Genomic DNA, 15103 nt, shown 5'->3' on the forward strand with positions numbered 1-15103 from the left:
TACTCATTTCCAGGGGAAGCACCTCTCAGTGATGGCAACTCTTATGTGATTGGATGTGGAGATTTCAGATCCTCTCTCCCCTGAAAGATCCACAGAAAAGTCTCTGCAGAAGGAGAAGCAAAATGCATTCATTGTGATTATTCTTTTGTTCCTTCTTTTTCTTCCGTAGATGGCATGTGCATGGCTAATAAACACCAACACATGTGCCTGACCAGCCATTCCTAGCAGCCCTCACTGCTCTGCTGCTCCCTTTGGTGCTCCTCATCCTTGCTGGTCTTCCTTCACCAAAATAAAGCCCCTGAAATCACTGCATGGCCTCGTGGTTTGATACAGACCTTCAAAGATGGAAGAGTCGCTCGCAAGCTGTGCAATGTTCTTTTGGACTGTTCTACACACACAAAGAAGAAAACATTCAGCCTGTAAGAACTTGCTTTTCTGCATTGCTTTTCTGGAAAGTTCAGGGGATTGTCATCCTGTTGGCAGCTTTGGACAGGCTGGAGAGGGGTAAAATCTGACAGAAGACAGCTGGTCAACGACTCCCAGGGAAGAAATCTCGGTTTTCATGAAGATCCAAAAGAGAGGGAGAATCACTCAGGCACTGTGCAGAAGCACAGGAAGAACAAAGAGGAGCAGGGCAGAAAGTTCTGGGGGACATCTTTTATACAACACTTCCATCCCAGATTTGAAATACTTGCATGATGAAGGTTTATCTTGACAATAATTTGACAATTATTGTGCTTGACAATAATGCTGTAGTTCCTCTGGTTTCCAAGACAGGACTCTGAGCAACCAGATCAAGGTGAAGATGTCCCAGTTCATTGCAGGAGGGTTGGACTAGGTGGTCTTTAAAGGTCATTTCCCACACAAATTATTCTATGATTATTTTTCAGGATTCATTCAATTATCCGAAATGAAGTCTTCCATATTTCCCATCAATATCCCACAAAAGGCTTCCAGTCTTGAAAGATATCACTGACTTTGCTTAATTTAGGTTGCCTCTGGCACAGAACAGCTTATTTCTGTGAACTGAAGCATCTCTGACAGCTGAATGCCCAAAGTGATCCTTTCATTTTTCTCTGTAGGAGATTTTTGAACTGTTAATGATTATCACATCTCAGATGCATCTCATGGAGGCTAAATTTAAAGCTAAAAGTTCTCCTGATGGTCATAATTAAAATTCACACCTTTCAATATATCATTTTGTTTGACATGCAAGAAATATCTTTATTTCAGCCATGACTTATTTCTGCTATTTCAATCTAAAATTAAAAAACAAAAAATTACATTGTTGCCCAGAATAAGTCTTTTCACCTTCAGTGGCCTCCCAGTTGCACTACCCAGTCATTATTTTACAGCCATCATGTTTTATCTTTATTTCTCCTGAAGTGTTGTGCTTGAGCGAACACTTTCCCTTTCTAGAGCTCTAAGGTCCTGGGTGGGTTATAACATCCTTGAGTGTAATTGTCTTTTTTCACTTCCATGTCATTTCAAAAGGACACTGCATTCTATCTATTCTTCAGGCCTCAGCCCATAGTGCTGGAATGTCTGCAAATCTTACAGGTAAATTTGCAATTCCTTATGGACATAGTGTCAGTTTGGTCCCAGCAGGAGAGAGTATCCCACAGTGTAACCTTCATTTTCTGCAGAATGTAATATGATGGGTATGAAACATGCAGACTCATTAGTACTTTATGAACCCCCATTTCGGTTTATAGTGTGATAAATTCAACCCACCCTTCCTTCTCTCTTACATAAAATAACTTTCTTAAAACTTTTACTGGCCTGTGTGACCAAATAGAAGTTGTCTTTTTTCTTTATTACTTGTCTCAGTAAAAAGTTTAGAAGTATAAATTAGAAAATAAATTATCCAAATTTTTAATGAGACATTTTATGATGTCCCAACATATTCTGCTTACAGAAACTTATTTTACATTTTCATATTTATGTTTATTACAACAATTTAGTATATTTATAGTCTCATTACTATGCTTATTGTAACATGTAGCTTGCCTGTATTTCCAATCTTTTATTATTTTCCATTAAAAAGACACTAACAATACAGAGACACAATTCAAATTTCATTAAAGTTTGGAGCAGATTGATTCAACTCCAAGTTCAAATACTTTCTTGCTATTATTACTCAGTTCATGAAGGCTCTATTTTCAATGTGAATAAATCTAACATCATTTCCCATCTCTTTTTATTATCCTTTCTTCAGCATTTCCTACTTCTTTCCTCTTGATGAAAACAGAAAATGTTGCTCTTTCCCCATCTCTGTGCTGGAAGCAGATTTCCCCTTGCTCAAGGTAAGCCATTTGCTCCTGCCTGGCAAATACTTCCTGCAAAGTTTTTAATCTGCACATAAAGAAATCAAAGAGTTCAGTGAGTTTCACAGAACTTAATTGCAATGTTTTCATTGTGACTTTGAAGTCAAGTATAAGCACATTTTCTTATAACTCCATCAAAATTGTCATTAGCTATATTCCAAGTAACCTTTTACTAAGTTTGAAAAAGAAAAATAAACACCACTTTGAGCAATTGTAACTTCAATTGGAGATTTAATTCAAGGACTAAATCCCTGTGCTTTTTAATTTATTTCTCAGTAGGCTACAAGATCATATAATTTCTGAAAAAAGAATAATACTGTGTAGGAAAAGTGGCTGACAAGTGCAGTCACAATTTTCTCCTCTCCTATGTACAGTAACCAAGAAACAATGTCAGTAATTAAAAACCAGCTTTTGAAAAAGAACACAGACAAGACCCTCTGTTTGACAAATGTAGTTAAGTTTAAGCAAAATAGCCTGTGTTTGATACACAGAGACTTTCTTTTTCTTAATTCCTTGTATTTCACACTGAAGTCCAGAATAATATATAGTTATGCTTTATTTTTGTCTTTTTGAGTACTTCTCCCTCTGGAAGGGACAAAAACAGAAAGAAGATACTTTTAACTACCTGAACAGCATTATTACCATTTGAAGATTCTCAAAGACCCATTAAATTCACAGTTAGAACAAAGGAATTGCCAGCAGAAGGGTCAAAGTCCTGGACTGGATCTCAGGACCTGTATGACTTCAGGCAGAGTGAAGTAGGAGATCTCCTGGGGCTTTCCATTGTCTCCATTTTCCAGCTGGCAAGCTGGGATTTGTCATGCAGCTTTTTGCTGCCCTGTCTCTTAGCCTGACTTCCTGTGGTTATTTTTTTAAAAATAGATTCAGAGTATTCCTGAAATGGACATAGGCTGTGCCATGGACGAATCCCAGCTCATAAAAGGATGCAAGGCTCAGTAGCCCCTCCTTATCACACCTTGGTTTTCAGTGGAAAGAAGAGTGGCTACACAAAGCCAAACATTATATAGTGCAACCATGTTACTTTATGGCCAAATTCCCATAATTATGGTCAGGATACAAAGTAGAAGCCCAAGGCATTTTTGTTCCCCACTTTTCTTGCAGACAGCAATCCATGAAAAGATACAATGAGCTCTGTACTGATGCAGATTGGGGAATATGTTGGTGAAAAAGGGTCAGACTTCTACTCTGGTTTGGATGAGACATGTATTCCTTGGTCCCATATGCAACCACGGAATGCACAGATCTATGCTCTTCATGTTATAAGTTATTTGTTCTTTGTTTTTTTTGTCCATGTGGAATTGCAACTGATTAAAACCTCGACATCCCTAGAAAACAATTTACAGTCCTATTTCATAGCTATGAGTAGACAAGAAATCCAGAGTTTCTTCCTCTCCAGTGAACTCCCCTGGATATAAGAATGAGGGCATTAGTCTGTGCTTGTCTGTGCATTCCTCTGTGTGCTCATACACAAAAAATGAAGAGCCACATCATCCATTACTAATAGACTGCCAAACCTCAGAGCAGAAAACAGCCCAGCACTGTACAGCATTTCAAAAAGCTCAGAGCAGCTTTCACAATGGGGTAGGAGAGGAAGCTGAGGAAAAAAACAGTCCTAGAAAGCTGATACAACACAAAGAGATCTATATTAACAGTATTCAATTTTCTTGATTTGAGCTATTGCCAAGATGTTTCAGAGCTGTGGAATACAGCATAGAAAGAGAGTCTTTTTTCAACCATGTCCCTATGATGGAGAAAAGAGGAGCTAAATTACTCAGTCCAGGGGGGAATAAATAAACTGTTACTGATGGATCCCAGTGGTGAGGGGAAAGCTAATGGAAAGTAGCTCATGCATGTTTTCCAACTGACTGCAGTTCCTACAGACACAAATTTTCATCTTTTTTTCCCAGTTAAAGTGCATAAAATTGGATGTATGCATTTCACATGTATGTTTGCCCATATATTTTTGATGAAACAACTTGATTTCCTTTCCATACTGTGGATTTTTTATATTTGGCATCTTGCAATAGAGCAAGGTCTGTCTCATCTGGGCCACTGCACTCTGAGTTTCCTGAACTCTTTAGACAGAGGGAGAAAGGAGGAAAAAGCTAAAGCAGTGGCAGGAGAGACCCCCAAGAGAAGTGAGGGGCAGCCTGCAAGAGAGAGCAGACCTGTTCACCTTGAGTCACCTGCCAGCTCCTGCCAGAAGATTTGGTGCTGCTCCTTCACCTGCCAATCTCACAGAAAGCCAACCCAGCAACACAGACATTTCTAGTTTTGCAGCAGCTGCAGCAAGGCAAGTCTGGAATCTGATCCTGTGGCCAAGCTGCTGCTACACCCACCACAAAGGAAAGAACAAAAGCACTTCACTGGGAGTGCAAAGAAGGAAGTGGAACCTATCATTTTGGCAGCAGACTATGTGAAAGTTGGCATTGCACAGTGCCCTGACACAGGCACTTCTTCAGCAAACCAGAAGCAGCTGTAGGGGTTTGTGCAGTGTCCTCTTGATGGAAAGGGGAAACAAATACACCTGCAAGGAACAGAGTGGTCAGGAAGGAGACTTAATATAGTGCATCCATTTTAACTGTAAAAATGTCTTTAAAAACTGTGATGCCCTGATTGATTAATTTATATTCTAAATGAAACAGTGATTTAACAGCTGAAAAACTTTGGTGTTCTTCCCATCTTAAACAACAGAGTTTGAGGAAGAAATGCCAAACTTTTTCTGCACATGATTCCAGGGCTAGTGAGGAAAACTTACACCAGGGCTTTCAGAGAGACTGGAAAGGAGCCTGACAGTAACAGAAGATGTCCACAATGATTTTCCAATTAAATTACTGGCCACTGCACATTGTGCAGTTCCTTCTTCCAAATAAGATCTAGACAAAAGGAAAGAAATGTACTTGTCTGCTTAGACTGCTTTTGGGTTGAATATTCCAGTTTAAATTGCCTATTGAGATATGGGCTTTTTCCAGCCACAGGAAATAAATTAGCATCAACAGCATGTCTAGGGATCAATTAATTTTCATCAAGGTCAAAAAAAAATACAATTTGAACAAGATCAGCCAGACTGGATTCAGATTGTGGAGAGACTGACACTTTTCATTTAAAAAAAATCTCAAGTGTGTTGCCAAAACCAAATGAAACAGATTCAGTGAAGGCCAAGACAAGATTCATCCATGATGTATCTGCATTACCGACAGTGGCTTCACATCAGGGCTGTATTTGGAAGCATTAGTTCAGATTTTCAGGAAGCACTTTATCCCGTTTCCCATTTGGAATTATTGGCCAGAGTTGCTGAAAAGGAGTGAAATACAGTGTCTGCTGGCACAGAGAAGGAAATTCCTAGTTACAGTCTTCATGAATCTAAAAATGAAACAGGATTCTACAGAAAGCACAATGGGTCTGCACATATTTCTATCATTTATCTAAAAGACTCCACAAACTGGCAAAAAACCAGCAGCATCCAAATCTCCTGCTAACATTAAAATGATAGTTGATTTCAGGAGATGTAGCACATAGCAAGGAACAATTGGCTGGCACAAAGAACTTCCACTGTCCAGATCTAACATCTGGATTAACAGATGGCAGCTGCTGTGATATGGGTAAGTAGACATGAATTTATTATGCAACAAGGGAGAAAAGGGTAGGCAGGAGAGTGTTTGTGTATCTTGATCAAGCCACAGCTAGAGAATGTTTGTAAGAACCCTCCCAAGGTTTCATCTCATTGTGCAGATGGCTGGAGGGCCCTAGGTGCCAAATTGTCTGTTTGGGTGATGCTGTCAAGTTGGGTTCATGAACACTAGTGAAACATTTGGCAGTCTTTGGAACAAAGCAAGCAATTTAAATTTGGATTTAATCCATTGCTTACTCTCTACAGGTTAGAAATGTGTTTCTAACAAATATCTTAGTTTACTCCTTTAGACTTTCACAGTTTAAAACTGTGTCTTTACATACTTGACCTTCATCATTAAGGCTGATGTGTAGTCTAAAGCCCCATAGACCTTGCAAGGCCACCACACCTGAAGCAGTGGTTTGATGCCCAACTGCAAATCTCAAATCTTATACAGATGTGTCAGGCAAAATATTTAAAAGCAGCTCTCAAAGCAAAGTCTACACATTAGCACTAATCCAGGTCAAGATCAGGACAGTTAACCACAGCGACAAACTAGGGAACAATCCCTTTCAGAAAGTCTGCCAGGACTGGAAAAATCGTAATAATAGTAGAATTTAACTACTCCTATGTAGATTTAAATGTCACTGTGGTATTTTTAGACACTCTACAGGAGTGTTTCATGGATAAACTAGTCAGGCAACTCAAGGGGGAGTGTCTGGTTTTGACTCTCTTCCCAGTGACATTTTTGGCTCAGGTCACAATGCTACCATCAAGGACTATCTCTACAATAACCACTACAATGTGTTTATATTCAACATTCTTCAAGGAATGTGAAGGTCAAAAAAAAACCCCTCTGCACTAGTGTTTGACCTCAAAAATTTCAGTTTAGAAGCAGCCAAAAATGCTAACTGAACATAAAGGAATTATTAGGTGCAGAATAGGCAAGAAAAGAAAGGAAATAATGACTATATCACTGTGTAAGTCCAAGGTGTCTCAGCACCTTAAATACCATGTGCAGTTCTGGCATCCCATCTTAAAAATTGTAGAGTTGAGCAAGAAAAATGAAGGCTGATAAAGGTGACCTACAGTCTGAAACAATTTGCATAGAAAGGGAGATGAAAAGGTTAGGACTTTTCAGCCTGGAAAACCAATTTCAGAGGAACATAATAGTGAACTGTATAATCAGTAGCTCAGACAGGATGAATAAGAAACTCTTATTCCTTTCTCTTTTTTTCAGAATACCAAAAATAGATTACATCAAATGAAATTTATCATCCAGCAGTTTGGAACAGCACAAAAGGCAATGCATCTTCTTGCACCCTGTAATTAACCTATTACAGAGGGGCAAAAAGGCATCATTCAAACGAATGGGAGAAAATCATTAAAGACAATTAAACACAAAGGTATTGCCTCTGGAAGGATACACAGGGAGTGCTGTTCCACCTTTGTGCTGTTTTTATACCAGACATCACTGCTGGCCACCATGGCAGCATGGTAGTAGGCTACCTTAGATCTTTGATCTGATCTAGGGCAGACATGGCTCTTGCGCACTCCTTAAACTGTTCTGGAAATGCCCAGGAAATTAACTTTTTCATTGTATTATACCCACCACTCTTTGTACTAACAACAAAACCTAAAAAGAGTTATAAACCTTAAAAAGTTTAGGAAACCAAGCAGCTTTTTACACTGCCAACCTGTTTGCATTTATTTTGAGCCAGGATCAAATTGGACTGTGCTTTTTCTGACCTCATTTACAAAAAATGTGCCCATAAAATGTAAATCAACCTGATTGATCCAAAAAGAAATCCACCCCCAAAAAACTTCCCTAAACTCCTGGGAAATCATTGTGCTCATGGAGCAGCTCTTGGCAGCAGTCCTTGCTGGCCAGCTGGACCTGCTGGGCTTACAAACTTCATTGCTTATAAACTCTTCTGGCAACTGGAGTCTAACTGAGATTTTCCTTCCCCAAGGAAGGAGCCCAGCCAGCTTTGTGACTGCTTTGTGCAGTTAAGAATTCCAAAATGAACCTGCATGTACACTTCAGTTTCCTTCTAGCTTCATCTTCTGTAATTTTTAGTGCATTCTGTCATTTTCTTACTGTGACTGGGTAGGATGCATTACCTGGCATTATGCAGATGAGTGTCTATTGTAAGATTTTTCATGTGTGCATCCTCAGGCTGTGGATAAACAGAGTGATCCAGAAATATTCTCCCATCAGGCATTAAATATATTAAAAGCAGATTAAGAAGATATCTGTGTTATTTTAGATATCGTTAATCCTGTTTTACGGCAGAAAATGAGTAGATATATTCCTCAAGCCCCCTTAGCACTGATTTCTACAATTTCTACTGATTTCTTTGCTAAATGTAATAGGAAAAGAAATTAGGATATTTTAATGAAAACAGGAATTTTCATTTTGCCTGAAGGACAGGTGTTGACAGTTCTTATTTAAAAAACAAAACAAAACAAAACAAAAAACCCCATAGTTTTATCTCAAAGTTTTATTATCTTATTGATGGTGGAAATATGACTCTTCTACTAATGCTAGGGGGGAAAAGTGGCTTAAAATGTTGCTCTAATGTTTTCCTCAATAACCATATCTCATACATTTCAAAATTAGGATCCAAAAAATAAGGGATGGTTTTCAGTTTCCGAGATACCACATTTCTTCAGGAAAAACATTTCATTTCTCCATTCCTGAATTGTATATAAAGATGAGACATCAGTCATTTGGATGATATTGTTTACTTGTAGCACAAGAGGAAGTAAAAAAACTCTCACACGTGCAACCCCCAATGAAAGAGGGCCTTGATAAAATTCAGAGCCTCTGGGTGTTACTGCATGCAATAACGGCTCAAATAAACACAAATAAACTCCAGTGTACTCACTTTCAGAATATTTATACCTCCACCTACATATACAGCACATTCCTTTACTACAGTGTCCAAAATGTTAATGCCTGGGAAAGCATCCACACCTGAGATAACAGAATAAGTGTGTTACCCAAAGCAGTGATTGCAGCTTCCTGAAATTAGCCTCACTTCATTCTTTTCATTCCAAACCTTGCAGACAGTCACATTGCACTGCTGCTCTTTATAGCTCAGTATCTGATAAGACCATTTGAATATGTCTTCCTAGATCTTTCCTGGCTGTCTTCCCAGTGCCCAGATGACTCAAGAACTGACAGATGCAGGGCACAACCTTTGTTCCAAAAACTGCTTATGTGCATGTCTAAGACTGGAAAAGGAGAAAGAAAAAACAGAAAAAAAAAAAACAACAACAACAACAACAAACCAAAAAACCTATACAAAGTATTACACTTGATAGTTAAAGTGAGAGTCTAAAAATGATAGGACAGAGCACAGGGATTTGGAAAGAAAAGAAATGAGGATAAGAGAACAAACCTTAAGCACAGGCAATTGCTTGAGTCAGCAGGACAACAGTCCAACACATGGACAGGGCCATGCTGTTACTTTATTGATGCTTAAATGCAGCATTACCAGCTTTGCCCATATTTCCCTGCTGCTCAGTTTTGTCTGCTTTGCCAGCAAGCCTTGAGCCTGCTGTGATAAACTGGGTGAGAAGAGCACAGTCAGGGGAATGTTATCCACGGGATATTGACTGGCTGGGACAGGAGGGGCTCTGCCACCTTCCCCCAGAACTTGCTGACCACCCCACCTCCTGTTCACAGCATGCAGGTGATCCTGCCAAACACAAAGGATCAGCTGGGAGACGGAAAATTTAGTTTAATGCTGTCTCCTCCATTCTTAATCTCTGAAAAGTAGAGAGACTTCCCCATGGGGCTGCGCAACCAGACTGCAACTCCTACCCACAGTGTAGAGGAGCCTACTATCGAGTAAAACATTCCCCAGGATCTATCTGGGGAATCTCCAGAGATTATTCACAGTCAGGCCTGTAAGAACTTTATCTCAATCCCCTCTGTTCCTGCTGTCTCATCCACTGTGCCAAAATCACAGAGGACAGATGTCACTGTTCATGAGAGCAGCCACACCAACACACCCACCTTCCTCTTGTAGCAGAGTACAATCTAACCCCACAGCTTGTGCTGGGCACAGCCTTCAAAAACATCCCTTGGTTCAATGCACCCCAGCAAAGTCTCCAACAGATCTCTGGCAGTGTCATCCCCTTCCATCAGATCAAGCACTGTGTGGCAGTGACAGCACACAAAACTGCTCCTCACTCAGACTGTGCCTCGGGCAGAGATTTCACCTGAGAGCTACAACACTGGCCAGCAGCAGCTGCCACTCTGCTCTGGGAGGGACAGACACCAACACCTCCAGCTGCAGGGAGAAACAAACTGAGGCCTGAGGGCTTTGTTAACAAGGTCAGGATGCAGGCAAGCCCTGTCCTACTATACAATTTAAAAAAAAAATAAAGGAAAAAAAAAGCCTGAGGAGCCACTGTTATCTGCAGTCCTTGGCTCTCTTGAGACATGAAGCAAAGCTCAGGGCCATACAGCAGTTTTGGTGTGACATTGCTCAAGTTGTTTAGATTTTCAAACACAGCAGTTCCACCCTCACGTCATCGAAGTGAGTGAAGGTTTGTGACCTCTCAGTGAGAATAATTTTCATCGTGTGTGTGTATGTGTGTGTGTGACTGTGGTTTTGCCTCCCTTAGGCAATTTGCTGCTCCTTGAGCTCTGTCCAGGTCAGGGAGAGAGTCTCAATCGCAGCCCTTTCTTTGTTTATTACAATATCACTTACAGGCAGAGAACTGCTACCACACTCGTTTTACCAATGTAAATATAGCACTTTTCCTCTAGGTGTCTCAGAAAAAAAAAAAAGTATTAACTTTAAATTAACCTACAGGAACAAATAGATGATCGTCTGCTTCTCTGTTTCCAAAAATGATGCTAGAGTGAAAAAAAGAAACAAAAATTCGACTAGCAGAAAATACAAACAAAATTGCAATGAAATGCGGCTCTCAGGTTCTAAAGCAGGCAGTGAACTCTTTCCTGTGCGCTCCCCGGTGTGCTGAGCGGGTTTTCCTCGGCGGGAGTGGTTCAGCCGGGGGACGCGCGGTGGCACTGCGGTCCCTCGCTCCTGCCAGCGCCTCTCCTGGCGGGGATCGCGCAAACCCAGCCACGGGGAAGAGGACACGTGGAGAAAAAAAGTCCTGCTCTTCTGACTAGCCGGCACTTACATTTAACACCTTCAGCCACGGGATCCAAAATAAAAAAGGAGGAAAACCAATACTGAGCGAACTGCACTTTGTTTTCTGTATGGTCCTAGAGGGTCACACAGGTTTCTGGGTGTGTTTAAGAGGCTGTTTCACATTTAAACTTAACACAGCAGTGTTCATACTTGCACCCTTTTTTCCTGCAGATGAAAATCATCTGTTTCCAGGGTACAAACCCAGCTGGTTCCAAAAGTCCTAACAGAGAGAGAGGGGGACTGGGAAGGAAAAAAAAGAGCAAAAGAACAAATCACCACAACTTTCATATAAATATCATTTGTGGGAAGCTTCTGATGGAGAAAGGTTTTGTGGTTCAGGCCAAGCACATCTGGTAAGAATAAGAAATATGTCTTATAAAAAAAATTGGTTTCCTGATCTGCTAGACTACATCAGACACTGGGCTGAAAGCAAATGTTTTTATATGGTGTTTCACATCCCTTAATCAGCACTTGCATTGTAATTAATTCTCTTTTGCATGAGCAAACATGCATCATAGGTTGCAGTCTTTTAGGGATAATCCAGCTATGTTGCTTTCCATCTGCAAATGATACTGCTAAAGTATTTCACTCTCAAAAGACTTGGGGTTGTTTTGGGTTTTTTTTCATTCAGTTGAGATGGAATAGTAACTCAAAATAAATCAGCTTCAAGGAATTGCTATTGTTGGGGCAATCAGTTACATGATACTTGTTAATTTTCTTCGGCTAAGAAAAAACCTTAATTCATTTCTATTTCAGATTTTGGGTAAGCATTTTCTGAATTGCTGTGCAGGCAAAATTCTTTCTTTCTCCTCTTTCCTCCCACCCCAACTTTCTAGTCAGCACTCCTAGTTACAAGAAGAGAAATCTGTCTCAAAAACGTAATTAGAGATTTTAAAGCTGAGAGCAAAATTCTATTTCTTTTGTTAAGGATCTCACAAGCACAAATAAATGTACATCTCACTAAATAAAGTTAATAACAATTCAACAGAGGCAATGACACTGTGCCAAGAGCTTGTAAACCTCTATGTGGCGTCAGTGGCATCTGAGGACAAGACTATTTTCTAAATATTAGATCCATTTCAGGTGCATTTTTTGTGTTAAACCAAATTAGTTTTGACTGTAAAAACTATTCAGAATTTGTGTTTGTGCTGGAGTTCTGGAATGGAGAAGACGGCAGGGAAAAGGAGGAGGGGAGGAAATGTTTCACATTTTTTAGACTATTTCTAATCTCTTCACTCATACTGCCTGAGAATGAAGTATCTATTGTTTACTGGAAATGCTTTTGTGACTGTCTGCATGTCAGCAAAAGGGTCTAACATAGCTTCTGACATAGTTTACATTCCTTTCTAGCTGTGCTGTGTCTTCCCCATTGTTTCTCCTACCCTATCATGTCCATTCTTTTTTTTTACCCTTGCACTTTTCTGTTACAATTATTTCCTGCCCATCTAATTCTGCCAATATTCATCAGGAGTGTATGATTGACTGATGACATTAACACAGCTTTATTAACAGGTCAGGGTGCAAGTTAGTCCTGTCCTACTGCACAACAACAAAAAAAAAGCTGTATGCCTGAGGAACCACTGTTATCTGCCTGTTCTGCCACATACCTCCAGTTTCCTCCTCTCCACAAATTCCTGCTCCTCTTTCCCAGCTGGTTCCCCCCTCTGCCCCACCATCTCCAATTTTTCTGCTCCTATATATAACTTTTCCACCTTTATAAGGAGAGGAGAGTGTCACTAATTTTCCCTTAACCAGTGAAACTCTTCTCATGTGTCTCTAACATGAACTATCCTGTGGGTTAGAACATTAGAACAAAGGGGAGTGACTTTATATCAGTTCAAGTGATGAGAAGGGCCAGAGCTCCCTCCCTCTTTTAGTGGAAAAAAAAAAAAAAAAAAAAAAAAAAAAAAAAAAAAAAAAAAAAAAAAAAAAAAAGAAGCCACCAACCAGCAGTGAGACAAAGAGTAAAAAAATCGGGGGTAAAAGGATTCTGGTCTCGTGTGGAGCCTGTTCTTCCTCCTTATCCTGAGTTTTATGAGAAGGTGCTCAGTTTCTTATGTTACAGTGTACCCTAAGTCAAGGATCACCCCAGTTTCTCCCCAGCCATCTGTACCCTCACTGCTCTCTGAAATTTGGTAAAAGACAAGCTTCAACAGCTCATTTTGAGTCCCAACATGACTGTGAAATAGCAACACGTGAAGTTAAAAGCCACATTACTTTTCATTTGCTTTTAAAAATCAGCGGGTTTTCTATGAAGACACTTAGGAGTAGTTTGGTGGAGGTTGTTTGGGTTTTTTTTGGTTTTTTTTTAATCATGCAACCCTGTAGCACCTACTTCTTCTTCCAAAGCCTGCATTTTCCTTTCCCCACAACACTGTGCATTCCCTTGTTCCTCCTCCTTCCAGACCCCCGTGAGTAGAGTGTCTGAACACAGACTCCAGGCTGTGTCCTGAGACCGTGTGAGAATTTCAGCCTTTCCCCAGCTGTACTTCAGGGGGCAAAACCCGCTCACTTCGGCAGGGGCAGAGCCAGGCGGGGTTTTCCAAGCTTTAAGTGAGCAATTCCTTCATTGAGCAATTCCTTCATCACCTCTTAACAACGAAACGGAGAGAAGGCGGCTGCAGCTCGTCTCTGCAATCCCTTGGGGCAGCCTAGAAAAGAACCCAGGCAGCAGGAAAACCTCCCAGACCAGCAGCCCGATAACCACTGCCGCCTGAAAGTTTGGTCTTCACAGCACGGACCACCGCGTTTAGAGCATCTTCTATTTCCAGGCTGAAACTTAGGTACAAAATGTGTAAAGGTGTAAGGATATAGAATTATCTTATATACACCGTGATGCAAAGCGTGTATGAGGGGTGGCACATGATGGCAGTGTGTATTTATTATATGTTTTAAATGGGTCCGTGTGTTTGTTCACAGGGAGTGAGTGTGTCACGGGAAAGCGGGGTCCCGGCGGGTGCGACACAAGCACAAACACACACAAACACAAATACAAAGACACACACAAATACACACATGAACACACACACAAATACAAATACAGCTCACACAAACACAGACACAAACACACACAGACACACACAAATACACACTCACACAAACACAGACACAAAGGTACACACACACATTCACACAAACACACACACAAACATACTTACACAAACACACACACAAACACAAACACACACAAACATACACAAACACTCACATAAACACATACACAAACACACACACACAAACTCAAACACAAACACACACACACACACAAACACAGACACAAAGGCAGGATCGCGGCCCCGGGAGCTCAGCCCCGGCCGCCCCGGGACTGTCCCGCCGGAGGACGGGCGCAGGCGGCGCTTCCCGGCGGCGGCGGCCGCTCCCCGCTGGCGAGGGCCGGGCTGGGCCGGGCTGGGCCGGGCTGGGCTGTGCCGGGCAGCCCCGGCGGACCCTCCAGCCCCGCGGGCAGGGCAGGGGAGCGGATTCGCTGGAGGGGCCGAGCCGGGGCGGGCCGGGCCGGTGCCCCGGGGCGGGGCGGAGGGGCCGTGCCCGGTACCTGTGCGGCGGGCGGGGCGCGGCCCCGGCGCTGGGGAAGCGGCGGAGGCGCAACAGGTCCGCGGAGCCGAGCGCAGCCCGGCCGTGCCCATGGCCGGCCGCGGGCCCGAGCAGGGCTATATCCGCACCGTGCTGGGCCAGCAGATCCTGGGCGAGCTGGACAGCTCCAGCCTGGCGCTGCCCTCCGAGGACCGCCTCAAACTCTCGGGAGACCGCGCCGGGGAGGAGAAGGAGCTGCGGATCCAGCGGCAGGTCCAGCAGACGCTGGCCAGGAAGCGCCGGGGCTCGCTGTACAATGGTGAGTGCCCTCTCCGCGCCGCGATGCTCTTCGAGGGACAGGGACCGGACACGGCTCCGGGATGGGGCCCCAGCTGGCCCCTGTCCGCGGCTTCCCGGCCCTGGGAGGAGGACTGCTC

The 15103-nt window shown here is 42.2% G+C and overlaps 1 protein-coding gene across 2 annotated transcripts in view; it reads left to right on the forward strand.

Moving 5' to 3' along the window:
* The first annotated feature begins 14582 nt into the window (after positions 1-14582).
* The window catches only part of PKP2 (plakophilin 2), a 38071-nt gene continuing 37550 nt past the window's right edge, over positions 14583-15103 (forward strand). The window contains exon 1 of one of the 2 annotated variants that reach the window (XM_063395605.1): positions 14583-14985. Coding sequence is in view for 1 of the 2 variants with exons in the window: in XM_063395604.1 (XP_063251674.1) it covers positions 14778-14985 (208 nt within the window). In the remaining variant the exon portion in view is untranslated. The remainder of the gene's footprint in view (positions 14986-15103) is intronic. The other variant, XM_063395604.1, reaches the window with a different exon arrangement.

This window comes from Prinia subflava, chromosome 4, assembly GCF_021018805.1.
Source record: "Prinia subflava isolate CZ2003 ecotype Zambia chromosome 4, Cam_Psub_1.2, whole genome shotgun sequence".
NCBI lineage: Eukaryota > Metazoa > Chordata > Aves > Passeriformes > Cisticolidae > Prinia > Prinia subflava.